Source organism: Schistocerca americana, chromosome 4 (genome assembly GCF_021461395.2).
Source record: "Schistocerca americana isolate TAMUIC-IGC-003095 chromosome 4, iqSchAmer2.1, whole genome shotgun sequence".
Lineage (NCBI taxonomy): Eukaryota > Metazoa > Arthropoda > Insecta > Orthoptera > Acrididae > Schistocerca > Schistocerca americana.
The window spans coordinates 819,606,685-819,623,415 of NC_060122.1; the positions used below are offsets into that span (position 1 = coordinate 819,606,685).

The following is a 16,731-nucleotide window of genomic DNA, read 5'->3' on the forward strand; positions in this document are numbered from 1 at the left end:
ATATGCCTCTCTTAACTTCTCAAAAAATTCCAAATCAAAAACTTGATACACACTTGGGTTAAGAGAATTTCAGTAGATAAGTACCACTTTGCATGGGCATTCTTGCAGAGGCCAATCATCAGAACATTGCTATATTGTCAATTTAGAGTAAAAAGAGTTTTAGTGCTAGACCGAAAAGAATTTCCGGAAGTACTTGTGTTATAGGTACAAGCAAATACACAAAGTTTCATGAAAATCTGAGATGGTGAGTGACATGACCTGGGTGATTTGACGTGGAATTATCCTGCACTGTATTCCGTGTCCCCCTCAACACGATTTTATACCCTCCACAACCAGTGCTGCCACCTGATGTTTGTGGGTGGTTATTTCACGCTGACATCAAACATTAATATGACTGGACTGTGTATTTTGGTGTGCCTACGGTTGAAAATTTGATTGAGGGAATATGGAAAAGTTATACTCTGGGAATGTAAAATATAGATTAACAGAGAAAGATGGACATGATATTTGAAGAACTGGTGGTAGTTCTGGAAATAGGTGTGTAACTATAGCATTTAATTCTTCTTGCAATAACCAGCTTTGAAACTCTTCTGTTGAAGTTTTAATCTTTACCACAGGCTTAGAACAGGGAGAAATTAAGAGTTGAGCATCTCATTGACATCAGGGTCACACAATAGTTTGATGTGCGTCATCAAGGACCAATGTGCTACCACAGGTTCCAGTATTGTCCACTACTATGCCATTTCACCTCAAACTACATTACTGTGTAACCCACACATTCCTGTGTTACAGTTTTACTCTTTGAGCCGTGGTAAAATTTGCTGTTTTGAAGAGCGCAGCGCAGTGCGTAGTGTACAGCAGTCGCCTTCCGTTTCTGGTGGTGCTGCGCCAGGTCTTCGCCAGAAATCGCAGTTTATTAGAAGTTAAGTGATTGGAGATATGTTGTTTCATTTACTTGTTAAATTCTACTTGTTTTCTTGGTGAGGTCACCAGCTGCTTTGTTTTTGGGTCGTCCCACCGTTCTTCTCCGTTTGCCCACATGCAGGAAGGTGGTTATTTATGAATTGGGTGGTCCGTTTTCCCTTGTGGAGTTGGGGTGGGTTACAGCAATCTGCGGTTCGGGTTGTTCAGTAATCCCCCTGTCAATCTGCCATACATTAATAGCTGCCTCTGTCATGTTTGTCGGATTCGGTGCTAACGAGTTTATTGCTTAAGGTGTGAAGGCCGAATTCCTGAAATATCTTTTGATCTTGCCTATCATCTTGCGAGGGGGTATATGTGTAATGTAGAGCATGTTGGTACATTTTATGTAAAACTGCATTTCATTGATTTCATTTAAATGGTCTTTTTAGTATATAAAGTTGCCACCCTTCGACCATACTTTTAAAAACAAGTTGCACTTTCGGTGGCACATAATTTTTAATGTGAGTGTTTTGTACCATTTCCATCTCTCTTACAGGGTGCATCGTTTACGTGTTTGTGTGAGTTGTTAAAATTTTTAGTTTAAAGTAATCTGGTGTGTTGCAGATTTGCACCAGTGTAGTCTTTCAGAGGTTGTTGTGATCAGTCGTGACTACGGGCGTGTTAAAAGGGAGCAGCAAGGTTCTCAGCCCGAAAGCTCATACTAAAAAAAAAAGTTATTTCTGTCTCTGAATAAATTGTAACTTGATATCTGTTGAAAAAAAAAAGGGGGGGGGGGTCTTTTAGGAATAAAATTTCCATTTATTGAAAAAAAAATTATTTTGTGTCATCAGTTACCCATTGACAACTACTTCCACGCTCACATAGTGTGATTAAATGTGTTAATTTTCTTGATGAAACGCTAGTAAATATTGTAAATTCTTAAGAAAAGGTTTTGAAAGTAAATTCATGGTTCACTCATCCATATTCTATTGTTTTCCCTCCTGTTTTCTAGTGTTTTTTTCTTTTGTTCTGCACAAACTTTACTTTTATTCTTCTTTCCCATGATTTTTGTTACGATCATCCACAGCATTTGGTTTTGATTGCCTAGCATTTTTGGTCCTCTCTGTCACCCATACTTCACATTATGATGTGTACATGCAACAATAACAAAGTAAAATAACTACATAATGATAACAGCTACCTGCTTAATAAAATAGGTTAGTCGCCACGATTTGTGATGACTCCCTGGACATTACAAAAGGCAGGACACAGTTCTTGATAGGATGTGAGATCACCAGAAACGGCTATGCATGCTCTGCAACATATTCATATCTTCGTTACAAGGTTGGTAAGGACTTCTTGTGATAGGGCATCCCATTCCTCCACCAATGTGGTTGACAACTGCTGGATGGCCATTGATGCACTTATATGTTTTCCCTACAAATCCGACAAGTGCTTGATGGGTTTTATGTCACAGGAATGGTCACCCTAGTCCTTTCATAGAATATTCTCTCACTCCATTAACTCCTCCACCTGCGCAGTTAGATGAGGTCATGTACTGTCATCCATAAAAAGGAAGTCAGAGCCAAATGCAATCCTGACAGATGAACAACGGGGAGATATACAGTGCCACAATAACATTGACCAGTGTGTGTGTACTGTGTTCAAAGATTTGGAGGTCAATATGCCCATGCACCTTCCCACACCAAACATCTGGCCCAACAAAAGGATCATATTGAACATTGTTCCTGGTGTATTATGGTACCTCATATGGCAAGAAGTGTGAACATGCAATGCACCCAGGAATGTGTTGAATATGATCCTTTTGGTCGTCCAGATGTTTTGGTGTTGGGAGGCATAATGTGGTATGGGTGTACTACACTCAAAATCTTTGAACACAGAACACTCCCCAGTTAATGTTATTGTGAAACTACTTCTTCCCCATGTGCATCTTTTCAAGTGTGCATCCAGCACTAAGTTAATTTTTACAGATGATAATGTGCGAGCCCATCGAACTGAGCAGGTGGAGGAGCTCTTGGAATGACAGGATATTTGGTGAATGGACTGACCTGCCCATTTGCCTGACTCAAATCCCATCGAGCACGTGTGGGGTGTTGGGAAGAAGTTTGTGAGCACATCCACACCCATCAATGACCGTCCAACACCTGTCAAGCACACTGGTGGATGAATGGGGTGCCCTTTCACAAGAAGTCCTTACTAATCTTGTAGCCAGCCTGGGAGAACATTGCAGAGCACGTATTGCCATTCATGGAGATCTCACACCCAATTAAGAACTACATCCTGCCTTTTGAAATGTCCAGGAAATCATCACAAATCATGGTGACTACAGTTTAATTATTGTCTTTTGTTTGTCTGGTCGCAAATTTCTTTCAGTTACCTTCTGTACTATACTGTTCTGATCTGATGATGGCAGTAACCTAAATGCCATTATACATTATGAAATATGTTAAACAATCTAGACAGATTTAGTCATAAAAATTATCATTAAAATAATGATCATAATTTGCAGTATAATTTTAGTGAAGCACTCACTTAAGTCCGTATAATTTTGGGAGTATCTTACTGTATAGATAAAGCATAAAAATTAGTACTAATGGATTGTATAACCTCAGTACCTTTTAAGACAAGATTTTCAGCTGTCTTCACCCTTAGTTCAATTTCAGTTTGTGCTTTTTTTAGTTCAGGCAGCACTGTTTGCAGTTTGTCTTCTAATTCTCGTACTATCACTTTTGATGATGAGCTTTCACTTGTCATGACAGGGTATAAGTGGCCATCTAGTTTGGATGCCCAATCATAAGTCTGTAAAAATAACAATAAAAACATTAAATCTGTTTATATGTAGTCAAATAATATACTATAGAATAAAGATTTAAAGTAGAAAAATCTAACAATTGTGCATAACTTAGTTTTCTTTAAAACTGCAATCAGTTCATTGTGCAGAACATAACTATGAATGTACTTTTCATACCAACATACATTGTTACCCAGGTGCACACATCACCAAATTATTTTATGTAAACTTTTATTAATAAGAAACTTCCTGCACAAAATTGTTTAACTTCTGGAATTATATGCTTAGTAGTGTACGGTCATTAACAGCAGAGTTAATAAATAAATGCTTCATGCAAATTTGTAATTGTAATATCATATTAACATTTAACAATAACTTTCTAGTTGGTTAAATAAATTAAGAGAGGAATAATGCACATAAAAACTTTTATGAAGGACACTAGAATTTTATGTGCCACCATATTAGTGAAATCAGAAGAAAATAAACATTAAAAACTGAATCTGCTCTGCTGCTAATAAAATGGCTGTACTCAGGATAATAAAAGTTCTATCACTTCCAATTTTCAGTACCCATAACTTACCTTTGAACAGTCAACAACACTCCTCTCCCACAGAATCTGTGTCTCACGTTCTACTGTTACACTGCTCTGCCACGTCTGCCAGCTCTGCGTCAGTGTCAGCTGACGGCCGCCAAAGTGCTCCAGCAATGTGTCCACACATAGTGCTGCACGTTTTGTGTCTAGATACGGGTCTCCAATCTGTAACCGAAGAAGATACTGAAACTGAGCCAATCCTCCACTGCAAAAACTCAACCTTTGGTAAGCATATAGGTAAAGTATGGATATCAGTATCATTTAGGAAAATGCTATTTTGGATCCCAGTTTATCACTCTGCATTACATGTAGTATTCCTTTTGGTCCAAAAACCACATACTTTAACTCTGCATATTAATTTCTTATAATTTCTCCTCTTTCATACTCCATACAACTGTTACAATTTTATATACTATAAGAACCATGGAAAAATGTCAAATAATGAAATAAGGCAATGAACAACTTAAAAACCATCACCTCAGAAAACTGTTAGTACTGTTACAAATTAGTATTCTTGATGGATACAACAAACACACTTTACAATTCTACAGTTTAGTTACATGTCCTCCGTAACATATGATAAACATTATGGAACGGAATGTTTCCTTTGTATCACAAAACAATGGAAAATCTAGGATGGAATAACAATGACACTGAAAGGATAGATTTTTATATACCACCTTGGAGCCCCAGCACCCAGACACAGTGGCCATGTGTGTGTGTGAGTTGTGCTTGTATTAATGTGAGCATGTTTTCTCTTTCCGAAAGAGGAGTTTCTTCAAAAGCTTAATCTTTTAATAATCCTTTTCATTGTGCCTGTCTGTGGCTCCATGCCACCTCTATGTAGTGTGTAGCAATCCATCCTTCCCATATCATTTGTAATTATATTCAAAAACTTGTTATGGAATAATAACACATTCATAGTTTGTAACTAAGTTGAACTACTAATTTATTACACCATGCACTTGTATGCAGTTGGCACAACTAAATGAATAGATCACTGGACACAATTGGCAGAGAGTTGGAAACAACGATTGTGTATGAACATGAGTTATTACATTAGAGGAATTCTATTATTAACTTTCAACAAGATTTATGCACAATGAAATGTTGTGTTACATGAGCAAAAATGTTTCCTTAACAATATACCAACAATGTGGTGTGCTAACTGGGATTTATGCACCTGTGCAGTCTGTCTAATATGTCATTATCACTGTTGATGACACAACATAGAACAAACAAGAACATACAAGAACAAAGAATTGTGGTTAGTTTTTTTGTTGTCAAAAGGAATGCAACCATCTGAAATCTACAGAGGAAAGAAGTTTTGTCATAGATACACTGGTTTAATTAAAGGGCGAATGTATGATAGGGCGGAAAGGTTAAAAATAGATGACACAGTGTCAGTAACAAACCGGTGAATGGAAGACCAGTAGACATGCGAACTATGACACAGAGACAAGTATTCATGCTAATGGGCATGTCATCATAAATGAAATTGCAATGGAATTTAATAATTTACCCAAATCCATACACTAAATCATTCATGATAAGCTTGCCTTCAGGAGAGTGTGTAAATGAAGCATTTCAACGAGACTGTGCTACATTCACTAGATGCACACTACACAATGTTTCATCAGCAATTGGAGACAATATCCATGCAACAAAAATTCTTTTCTTGGTTAAAATGTAACATGTCCTAGGTGCATTACTACAAAGAAGTAAGCACAGGATAAGCAGTAGAGTGGAAGCACTCATTTAACTCACAATCAAACATTTGTAAGGTACTACTGCTGATATCTTGGGATGTCAGGAGTAGTTTGACACAATTTCAAGAAAAGGCCATACTGTCACTAATAATTACAGTGAGTTGTTAACATTGTTGAGCCCTTTCAATGTGACCAACATGTTAGGAAGCTTTCTCACAAGAAGTACTGCAGCTTCATCACAATGTATACCATTTGAAATATATATCTAAAAACAAAGATGATGTGACTTACCAAATGAAAGTGCTGGCAGGTCGACAGACACACAAACAAACACAAACATACACACAAAATTCAAGCTTTCGCAACAAACTGTTGCCTCATCAGGAAAGAGGGAAGGAGAGGGAAAGACGAAAGGATGTGAGTTTTAAGGGAGACGGTAAGGAGTCATTCCAATCCCGGGAGCGGAAAGACTTACCTTAGGGGGGAAAAAGGACAGGTATATACAAGCAGTCTGCTTGTGTCTGTGTATGTGCGGATGGATACGTGTGTGTGTGCGCGAGTGTATACCTGTCCTTTTTTCCCCCTAAGGTAAGTCTTTCCACTCCCGGGATTGGAATGACTCCTTACCCTCTCCCTTAAAACCCACATCCTTTTGTCTTTCCCTCTCCTTCCCTCTTTCCTGATGAGGCAACAGTTTGTTGCGAAAGCTTGAATTTTGTGTGTATGTTTGTGTTTGTTTGTGTGTCTGTCGACCTGCCAGCACTTTCATTTGGTAAGTCACATCATCTTTGTTTTTAGATATATATTTCCTACGTGGAATGTTTCCCTCTATTATAACCATGTATACCGTTTGATGCGCACACAATGAATAAAATATCTAATCTGAAATTTGGTCTCTCTAAACATTCACCATACTGCCCAGACTGTCTGAATAACGGAAAATGCAACTAGGGACCAGAAGTTTGCTGCTGACAAGCTGCAGAAGATTTGTAACTTCGTATGGTGTAGAGAAGATACCGAAGTTTACTAACATGGATATTTTCTGTGATATACAGGGTGCTTCAGCAAGTGGATAGAAAATTTCAGGAGAGACAGAATACACCTAGATGATGGAAAATCATATAGCAATTCATGGTTGAAAACGTTTTCCTGGCACAGCAGTGATGAAACAACATATAAAAAATCAAGGTTGGGTTGGGTTGTTTGGGGGAGGAGACCAGACAGCGAGGTCATCGGTCTCAACGGATTAGGGAAGGACGGGGAAGGAAGTCGGCCGTCCCCTTGCAAAGGAACTATCCCAGCATTTGCCTTGAGCAATTTAGGGAAAGCACAGAAAACCTAAATCAGGATGGAAGGACTCGGGATTGAACCATCGTCCTCCCGAATGCGAGTCCAGTGTGCTAGCCACTGCGTCACCTCACTCAGTAAAAATGAAGGATACAAACAGTGTTAGAAAATGTTTATTATGCTCAGTACAGCAGAAACCAATAAATAAGAACAAAAACAGACAACTACTGTCATCAAAGAAGGACACTGGTGCAGGCCTCACATCTGTGGAAATACCTGGCATGTCCCAGAATTCCCCAGCAGCTGCCACAATGTGTGTAACAAGTTTCTCAGCACTGTTAATGGGGGATTAGTACAACTGTATCCTGTAGTCAGAGGAACTGGTCAAGGCAAGTGAGGTCTGCTGATCTCGCTGGCCACTGTGCTGCAGATGTAAGGTCCGCATCATGGTCCGGGACTGTAATGTCGAACACCTCCTCTGATGACAATTGTTGTCTGCTTTCCTTATTATTTCTTGGTTTCTGCTGTACCAAGCATAATAAACATCTTTCCTCATTCTGTTCATGTCCTTCCTTTCTTGTGTTTTTTTTTTTTTTCATCGCTACCATTCCAGGGAAGCATTTCTGAACATGCACCACTATGTGAATTTCCACTGCCTAGTTGTACTCTACCTCTCCTGAAAATTTGTAACCGCTCTGCTGAAACACCCTGTATTTGCGAAATATTATAACACTAAAATTAAAGGTATATCATCATTCTTTATCAGGGCTTGTTTTTGTGGGCCATTGTGGGTATTAGCAAACAATATGTGTCACACTGAAAATTAGAGAACACACTTCTTAGAAAATTGGCCAGTTATCTTACTCTATACTTCCTGATTTAAATTACTGGCTATTATTGTCAAAATACTTCAATCTTTTGTGATTAGTGGATGAGGAGTACATCTATTGGACCCTGCCTTAGGTAAGCAGGTGTAATATGCTGATTTAACATGATGCTAGTAAATTCAATTATTATAAATCAGTATTTAAACTAAATACTTGGAACAGGAAACTTTACTCACCTTTGAACATTCATCCTTCACACTATTGCCTATACTTTGGAGTTGTGTATATAACTGCTGAATGTAGAGCCACTTTTGTTCTACATTTCTGATTGTTTCATCTGATATTTTTTCTGAACTTTTCTTGAGTTCATCATCAAGAGCATCAAATTCATTAGCAAGATCAACAGCAACTGTATGGAACTTGACATATATCTGTGCTAGATATATACGTGCTTCAACAACATTCTTCAGATTCAGCCACAGATTATGTAATGCTTCCACTTTTTCATCAATCTTGGCACGTTCTTCATCTGTTGCAACCTCCAGAATAGGTGGGAGTGTTAGCAGCAGATTGTTGATTTCATTACCTTTCTCCTGTTGCAAAGAACATATAGAGATTAGATAAGTTAATTTCGCAAATATGTATTCATGTCTTTTGTACCTTAATATTTTCAAATATCATATCCAGATATCTGTGTCTTAGATGCACAGCCACTTGAATTCATCATGATAGGCTGACTAGAAACTATTATGTTTTGCTTGTATATCATAAATCTATATACTGCAAATGTTCTGCTGTGTCAAAATCTTTAGCTAAATATGTCAGCTAAAATGAAACAATATGTTATAAATATTTTTATTTTCACTGAAAACTAAAAATCATGGCAGCTGATTACATTTATTTTCACAGCTTAGTTACTTAAAAGATAAAACTGCTGACCTGTACATCCCCCAATAGCTGCTGATGCAACTGGAGGAAGTCTTGTGCCATTGCCAGAACGCTGCCCATGTCCTGGTGACCTTGCAGGAATGCTTCAGCAATTTGCACAATCCAGGAGAAAATCTGTGAATGTAAGCAAATTTCTTTAAAAATTATGTATATAAAAATTTCATTTCAATGATATGAATATAATAGAGGGAAACATTCCACGTGGGAAAAAATATATCTAAAAACAAAGATGATGTGACTTACCAAACAAAAGCGCTGGCAGGTTGATAGACACACAAACAAACACAAACATACACACAAAATTCAAGCTTTCACAACCAACAGTTGCTTCATCAGGAAAGAGGGAAGGAGAGGGAAAGACGAAAGGATGTGGGTTTTAAGGGAGAGGGTAAGGAGTCATTCCAATCCCGGGAGCGGAAAGACTTACCTTAGGGGGAAAAAAGGACAGGTGTACACTCACACACACACACATATCCGTCCGCACATACACAAACACGAGCAGACTGCTTGAAAGAGAGAAGGAGAGGGAAAGACGAAAGGATGTGGGTTTTAAGGGAGAGGGTAAGGAGTCATTCCAATCCCGGGAGTGGAAAGACTTACCTTAGGGGGAAAAAAGGACAGGTATACACTCGCGCACACACACACATATCCATCCGCACATACACAGACACAAGCAGACTGCTTGTATATACCTGTCCTTTTTCCCCCCTAAGGTAAGTCCTTCTGCTCCCAGGATTGGAATGACTCCTTACCCTCTCCCTTAAAACCCACATCCTTTCGTCTTTCCCTCTCCTTCCCTCTTTCCTGATGAAGCAACTGTTGGTTGCGAAAGCTTGAATTTTGTGTGTATGTTTGTGTTTGTTTGTGTGTCTATCAACCTGCCAGCACTTTCGTTTGGTAAAATTTCATTTCAGTTAAAAGAGAAGCAAATCTCACTGATGAATACTCACATGAGGCCAAGAAGACCACTAGTACAGCACCACTTTGAAACTACGATAAACAATTCACATTTATGTTCATCTAGCAAGATAAGATCACTCTTTGTTTTGGACATGGTTTTTCCCTGCTACTGTACACGCTATTCATTACTCAATTAAATTAACTCTTTTATCCATCTTATTTTCTGACAATTTTTAACTTTATCTTTCCCATTTTTATAGGATTTTTTAGAATGTGTAGCAAAAGTTGCTGCTGATCAAACTATTCTCTGTGTCATACTCAACCAACAGGTAACATTAATAGATGGTATATATTTGAATGACTTCCACTGCATTTGTGATAAGAATATGTTATAGGTGCAGAAATGAGTGGAATGAATTCAAAGAATATTAAGAACCCAGACAGAATACTCAGTTAATTTCATTTTCCCATTTTTCTCTGTTTATCACTATTTTTTCTATGCATATAATTTTTGGTGCAATTTGTCATCTTATTATACTTGGTTAATCATTTTATCACCCTCTCTAATTATTCCACTGTCATTAGATTTGTATGCAATACTCCCAATTTTATACATTTTTTCAATCATTTTTATAAAACAAAAGCTTTATAAATGTTTAGCGTGTACCCAACGATTTTTGTGTCATACATAGAGGAACTGCAGATTATAATTTTTTTAAGACACTGTGGAGGATGCAGACGAAGCGACTGGTGATTTTAATTATGTTGCAGATGTTACAGGTAATGAAGTGAAAAAGGAATATTTATTTAGAAAGGATGCAGATTTGTCACCATCTATGGTGACACCATTTGCTCAGAAGCAGGAAGGAGGTAGGAGAAAAAACAGGAAAACTGCTTGTAAAACTACTGGTGGGGTTGACAAAGTGAAAATCTTTCAGGAGGGTGTCCCTGACAATCAGGAGGTTTGCAAAAGTAATGACACTTGCAGTGTACTACATACTGAAGGTAAGAAGGGGCATCATGCCAAAACTGTTGTTTGGTGATGTGAGGTGGCTTGGGGGAACATTAGTCCAGCTGATCAAAACCGTCACAAGTGAGGAACTGTTGCACAGTTCATCTGCCATTATGGAAAAACCAATTGAACCGAATGCAAAATCACTAAGGCCCAATTCATGTGATGTAGTACTGCAAGCCGCAAGGAAACATAACACTGCAATGATTAGCATTACAGCAAATGAAATCTGTGGAACTAGCTGGCAACCTATTGTGTGTGTGTGGTAGTAACATATGTGGTTTAAGTGTGAGCATAATTTTAGGGGATATTTCCTGGGAAAACATAAAGAAAACTTTTGTTGCATGGACAAAGTTCCAAAGTAGTGAGCAAAGAAGCCACTGAACTTATAACAAGAAATTCCGAACATAAGAGATAAATTGAATACAACCATTTGCTGTGAAAAGATGATACATTAATGTAATTTGTTAAGAGGAAACGAGTTTTCCATTATTATTTTTTAATTTGTTGATGGTGGGGTCAATTAATTAATGTTTTTGGATGAAAAATAAGGAAACTTCAGCGAACTTACAGTTACATGAGTTTGATCAGATTACCCGTACGCAATAAGGAATAGTTAAGTGAAATTTCGTGTAAGTGCTGTTTTGATAGGCATAACGAATTTATTATGTGAATCCATTTTTTGTTAAGCAGTGATTAAGGGATGAGGTGAGAGTAAAGAATCTGGTAATAACACTTGCTAGTTTATAATTGGTCATTTAATGGAGTTAATGGTCATTTGTGAAAATGAGAGAAGTCTGTGAGCTAATCACAGGAGTACTGGTTGGTTGGTTGGTTGGAGAAGGGACCAAACTATGCGGTCATCAGTCCCTCTGACCTGAGATCAACTAAAACCAATAAAATCCCACATTAAAACAGAGAACCACAACATCCATAAAATGATAAACTATTGACAGGGAAGGAAGGAAAAGGACAAAAGATGAGGTGAGGGAAAGAAAGTGACTAATGACAGAGGCACGAAGGAAGAAGCACAGGAGACGAGAGTACTATTTAGATTAAGTACACAGCCAACAAACCTTGTGGTTTAAGGTGATTGTTGTAAAAGAAAATCTGAAATCTACTGTACAGAGTTATCAATTTATAGGATGTATGTCTAGTCTTCACAGAATTACGTTGAGATGAGATTTGGAGGCTGAATGTATAGGAGACAGGAAGTGTGTAGCATCACCACTATTTTTTTGGTGCGACTGAATAAAATAAAGACATTTCCACAGCTAATGCAAAGAGGCCACAGAGGTGGGTCAGACTGGAGCCGTCCAGACACAGATACTTCAGGGGCTATCCACTGCCATCACGACATTAGGCGTCGGCCCTGCTGAGGGGCCAACGGCATAATAACAATGACAAAGCAAAAAGACAGAGAACCTGCAGCATGGTGACCAATTACTTGAAGCCTGAACCACAAGCTCTGTTGAGGGCACATGATGGAAATCGATGCCTTGGCAAAACAAATATGCACCAAGCCTATATAAATACCGTCCATATTTAGGGAGATGCAGACGCATGCAGTCTGGCAGCCACAAGCTTTGAGGAGAGGTCCATGCCAGTCTACGAGTCAATATGAATCTACAAGCTGCCCCACAAGACTTGCCCTCCACTAACAGCAGGCCTCCTGCTAGCTATGAGTGCGACATTACAGACTTGGCACCTTCCAGCCAGTGGGCCACCCCTGCGCCTAATTCCATATGCTGCCAGCCAACTATCACGTTCAAGATCGGGGCTGGGCAGCTACTCAGCCACACTGGCCTCTGCGGGCACACTGTCGCTGTCTGCCTCTGTCTGAAAGGGCCGGCACTACCACTGAGAGTTGTCTTCCTCTACAGAGTCCACAGTGGGATACTGCGACTTCTGGTGCAACCTGCCCAGGCCTGTGAAGCTGCATCCAGTCGGCAAACATGCAGCCACGTGCACATCACGTCAATGTTCCTGTTGAGTCACTGGACTGTGTAGAAATGCAATAGTGGAAATCAAAGTTTGCCTACGCTTGTCCTCCTCATAATAGGCTGGTTCCTGGGACATGAGTGACCTGCAGTTCCTTTCCAACCTTTCCCAACTATACCTCTTGCTTCCTTGAAGAAGCAACTGCAAGTTCCAATTTTTTCCTCCAGATGATTGACCATTTTAAACTGAAGTTAAAGGCTTAGAAACAAGTACTAACAAATATTGAAATGGTCCTCACCTCCTCTTCTTTTTCTTTGTACGTTTGCATAGCTAAAGACACTCTAAGATGTTCTTCTTTGTGAGCTATGCACAATCCATTAAGAGAAATTTTTCGATTTTCCAGTTCTTCCACTGCTCTTTTAATTCCCTGGAACAAAGTGAAAAGAACATTACTAGTATTATATATTGTATTATAAAATAATCTCCATCATAACCACAAGCAAAAATAGGTATAAAAGAGGATTAACAAGTCTAATAAATTTGAAGGAGATAATGGAAAATTTTGTTATTAGCCTGACTGTTTGTAAATGTGACTCCTGTAACAGTTTTTTTCAATCTTCAGTCCAGGCAATGGTTTGGTGAATGTGAAAGTACACTAAGGGAACTGATTTGTTGATGAAGAGAGTGATAGCAAGTGTTTTTGGGGACACATGAGATCTTATCATGTTTGACTATCTGTGAAAGGTGAAATCAATGACCGGCTGTTATTACACAATGTTACTAGGCTATTTTGGTGGCAAGCTGAAGTACAAATGACTAAGGCTAGTTAGTAACACAGTTCTATGACACCAGGAGAATTCAACTACTCACACATCAACTACTGAGAGGGTTGTGATGGCTTGGCTTTGAAATAGTTCATCTGTCCTATTCCTTGAGGTTTATTGTATCAGACTTACTCTTGCTTCCTAACCTCAAAAAATGGCTTGAAAGGAAGACAGTTTTGTTGAGTTATGCCACAGGATAGTGTCGAGTGAAAGTATGCAATGTTCGCTAGTTAGACCCATCTGCAGGTCAACTCAGTGAGACAAATGTCTAAGTGCAAAGCAGGCAAAACTGAGCTTTCTGATTAATTTATCCATATGCTGGTGTCACCTTAATTCATTATCCATCTAGATGTCTTCAAATTTCACACTTGACTTGTTGAGCCTCATCCACTGTGTACCTTAGCACCTGCAATTTGTTTGAAACTGCACAGTATGATCAAGGGTTAAGCTGATCCAGTTCCTGCCTGTTCCAGTTTCAACATTTAATCCCAAAGCTTTTTAAATGTATTTTTATTCACATATTTATTTGGTCAGCATTTGAACTGAATAATTAAATACTGTTTGTATATTTTGCTTCACTGGATGAAACATGACTGGTCAGAATGATTATGGTGGCTCCAGTTGACATGTAAAGGCATTATTTTTCAGTGTACTTTACTAACTCTTGGTAAATAAGAAACCTCAATTGAACTTTTTAGTTTTTAGATTTCAGTAGAACAGACTTTTATTATAACCCTGCATAGTACTTGTTTACCACATAGATAATCTCTTTATTCAACAAATCTGTCTGTTTTTCAAGCCATTTTTTGAGATTAGAAATCAAGAGTAAGTCTGACAGTATCAACTTTTAGGGACAGGCTGGATGAACTATTTCTTTCCTTGTTTCCTATTCCTTAGCTTCTCATCCCATCTAGTAAATCTCCACTGACCTGGTGTTCTGGGCGACTTTCCCAAACTGTACTCCTCTCCGTAAACTGATCCAGTCCTTTTCCTTCATCCCTCTTCCTTTCCCTTTAATCCTTCCACCAGAGGAGGGAGCGACTGGCTCCGAAAGCTTGTGAAAGTTAAATTCTTTTGTGTGTGTGTTCCCCTGCTGCTGCTTGGTAGGTAGAGTTTTTATCCATCCATTTACATCACTTTCTCCTTATTTATAATTTTAACCAAAAATTGTATACACAACAGTGTGCTGTTTGTTTTCTTCTTCACAGACAATTTTAAGTGGAAAGAGGGAAGTTATATTTATGGCTTTTGAACTTATGACACGAACACTACTAAGGAATCTGAATCATCCAAAACTTTGCAGTCCCATCCATTCACAGATTAAAACTATAAGAAGTAACGTCATTACAATGAAATGAATACCCCTAGCTGCATACAGGTGTTGATATAAGTCAATGGCGACAGTTGAAAATGTGTGCCCCCGTTGACTTATATCAACGCCTGTATGCAACTAGCGGTATTCATTTCATTGTAATTTCATTCTAACGAGCTGCATGGTCACTGGTAGTATCTGTTCTTTCAGACATGTCTGAAAGTTCTTTCGGGCATGTCCGAAAGAACAGATACCATCCTCATATATATAGAAGCAATGTCATTGAAGCTACTATCTTTACCGATCCAGCAGCTGGAAAGGTCTCTCTGTAGCCCTTTTTTAAACAAGCAGAGCTTTTGTTATTTTTATTTACAGTGTTTAAACTTTCATCTTTTGTCAAAGTTTCTGTTTTTATACTTCTATATTTTTTGAGAATTATCTGCTAATTGTTATTTATAATGCTAACATATGGAGGAGAGCAAAGAACCAGTACCTGACAAGTAGACCAACAAAACATTTTGATCTTTATGAAATTAGTATATAGATAGACTGATGATGCCATGTAACAATTTATATTTTTAGTTTCCTATTATTTTCTAGATGAAATTTGTAAATTTAAATGAAGTTATAGAACCTACCTCCGATCCAGGCATACTGTGACCAGCTGCATCAAGAAGGGCGTAACCATCTTTTAGAGGTCCATCTGTTACATCTTCTATAGTCTGTACAGCTGCAGCATGCATTTTTGCCAGCTGAGGAGAAGTGACAGGCAGTTCATTCATCTTCAGCTGTTGTTCCAGCTGGTCGAGTTTTTGCATTGCCTGAAAACCCATTTGAGAATGATCATTTTATAACTGTGCTTCATTCTATCTTTTCACTGAAGTGATTGTAAGCATCTGCTGGAACAAATGTAATAAAAATAAGGCTTTTATTTAGCCAGATGTCTGTTCTGTCAGACATGAGTCACTACAATAAGCTGAAGATTGTCTCAGAGATAATGACGTTACATGAATCACACTTAACAACATCTATATTCTGAGAAGGAAAGTTGCTACTCACCATATGGCAGAGATGCTGAGTCGCAGATAGGCACAACAAAAAGATTTTCACACTTAAAGCTTTCAGCCAATGGTTTCAGTTGCCTGAGACTGCAGTCCTGTGTGTGAGTAGCGTTTGTGTGAGTGTGTTTGTGTGTACGTATGTGTGTGTATTGTTGACAAAGGCCATTGGCTGAAAACTTTAAATGTGAAAATCTTTTTGTTGTGCCTATCTGTGACTCCGCATCTCCGCTATATGATGAGTAGCAACTTTCCTTCTCAGAATATTGTTACACTTAACACATCAAACATGCAATTCTAGATAAGTAACAATCTTCAAAGTAATGGCACACTGCATGTTTCCTTTTGATTGCTGACTAAAATTAAATTATCAATTGATATTTAAAATTGCAATAACAATATAATCATTATGATAACGATTTACAGTAGACAGAAGGGTCTGCCATAACTTATCTTCAGGAAGTGAAGTTCCAAGTCCTGTCAGTAGAGACATTTAAAATAAGAGAAAGCATACCTAGCTTTTGACACTGTTATTTCCTTCTACTGAGGAGAAAAGTGGGATAGGTTGAAGACTGTTGGAAAGGAGGGGCAGTTCACTCAGAACTC

General features: G+C 38.3%; 1 protein-coding gene across 3 annotated transcripts in view; it reads right to left on the minus strand.

Annotated features, from left to right (window-relative positions):
• The window catches only part of LOC124613951 (muscle M-line assembly protein unc-89), a 722,488-nt gene that overhangs the window by 209,564 nt on the left and 496,193 nt on the right, over positions 1–16,731 (minus strand). For all 3 annotated transcript variants that reach the window (XM_047142722.1, XM_047142721.1, XM_047142719.1), the window contains 6 exons: positions 15,706–15,888; positions 13,230–13,358; positions 9,070–9,192; positions 8,367–8,723; positions 4,296–4,472; positions 3,540–3,723 (listed from right to left, as the gene is read on the minus strand). In XM_047142722.1, coding sequence (XP_046998678.1) covers positions 3,540–3,723; positions 4,296–4,472; positions 8,367–8,723; positions 9,070–9,192; positions 13,230–13,358; positions 15,706–15,888 — 1,153 coding nt within the window. The remainder of the gene's footprint in view (positions 1–3,539; positions 3,724–4,295; positions 4,473–8,366; positions 8,724–9,069; positions 9,193–13,229; positions 13,359–15,705; positions 15,889–16,731) is intronic.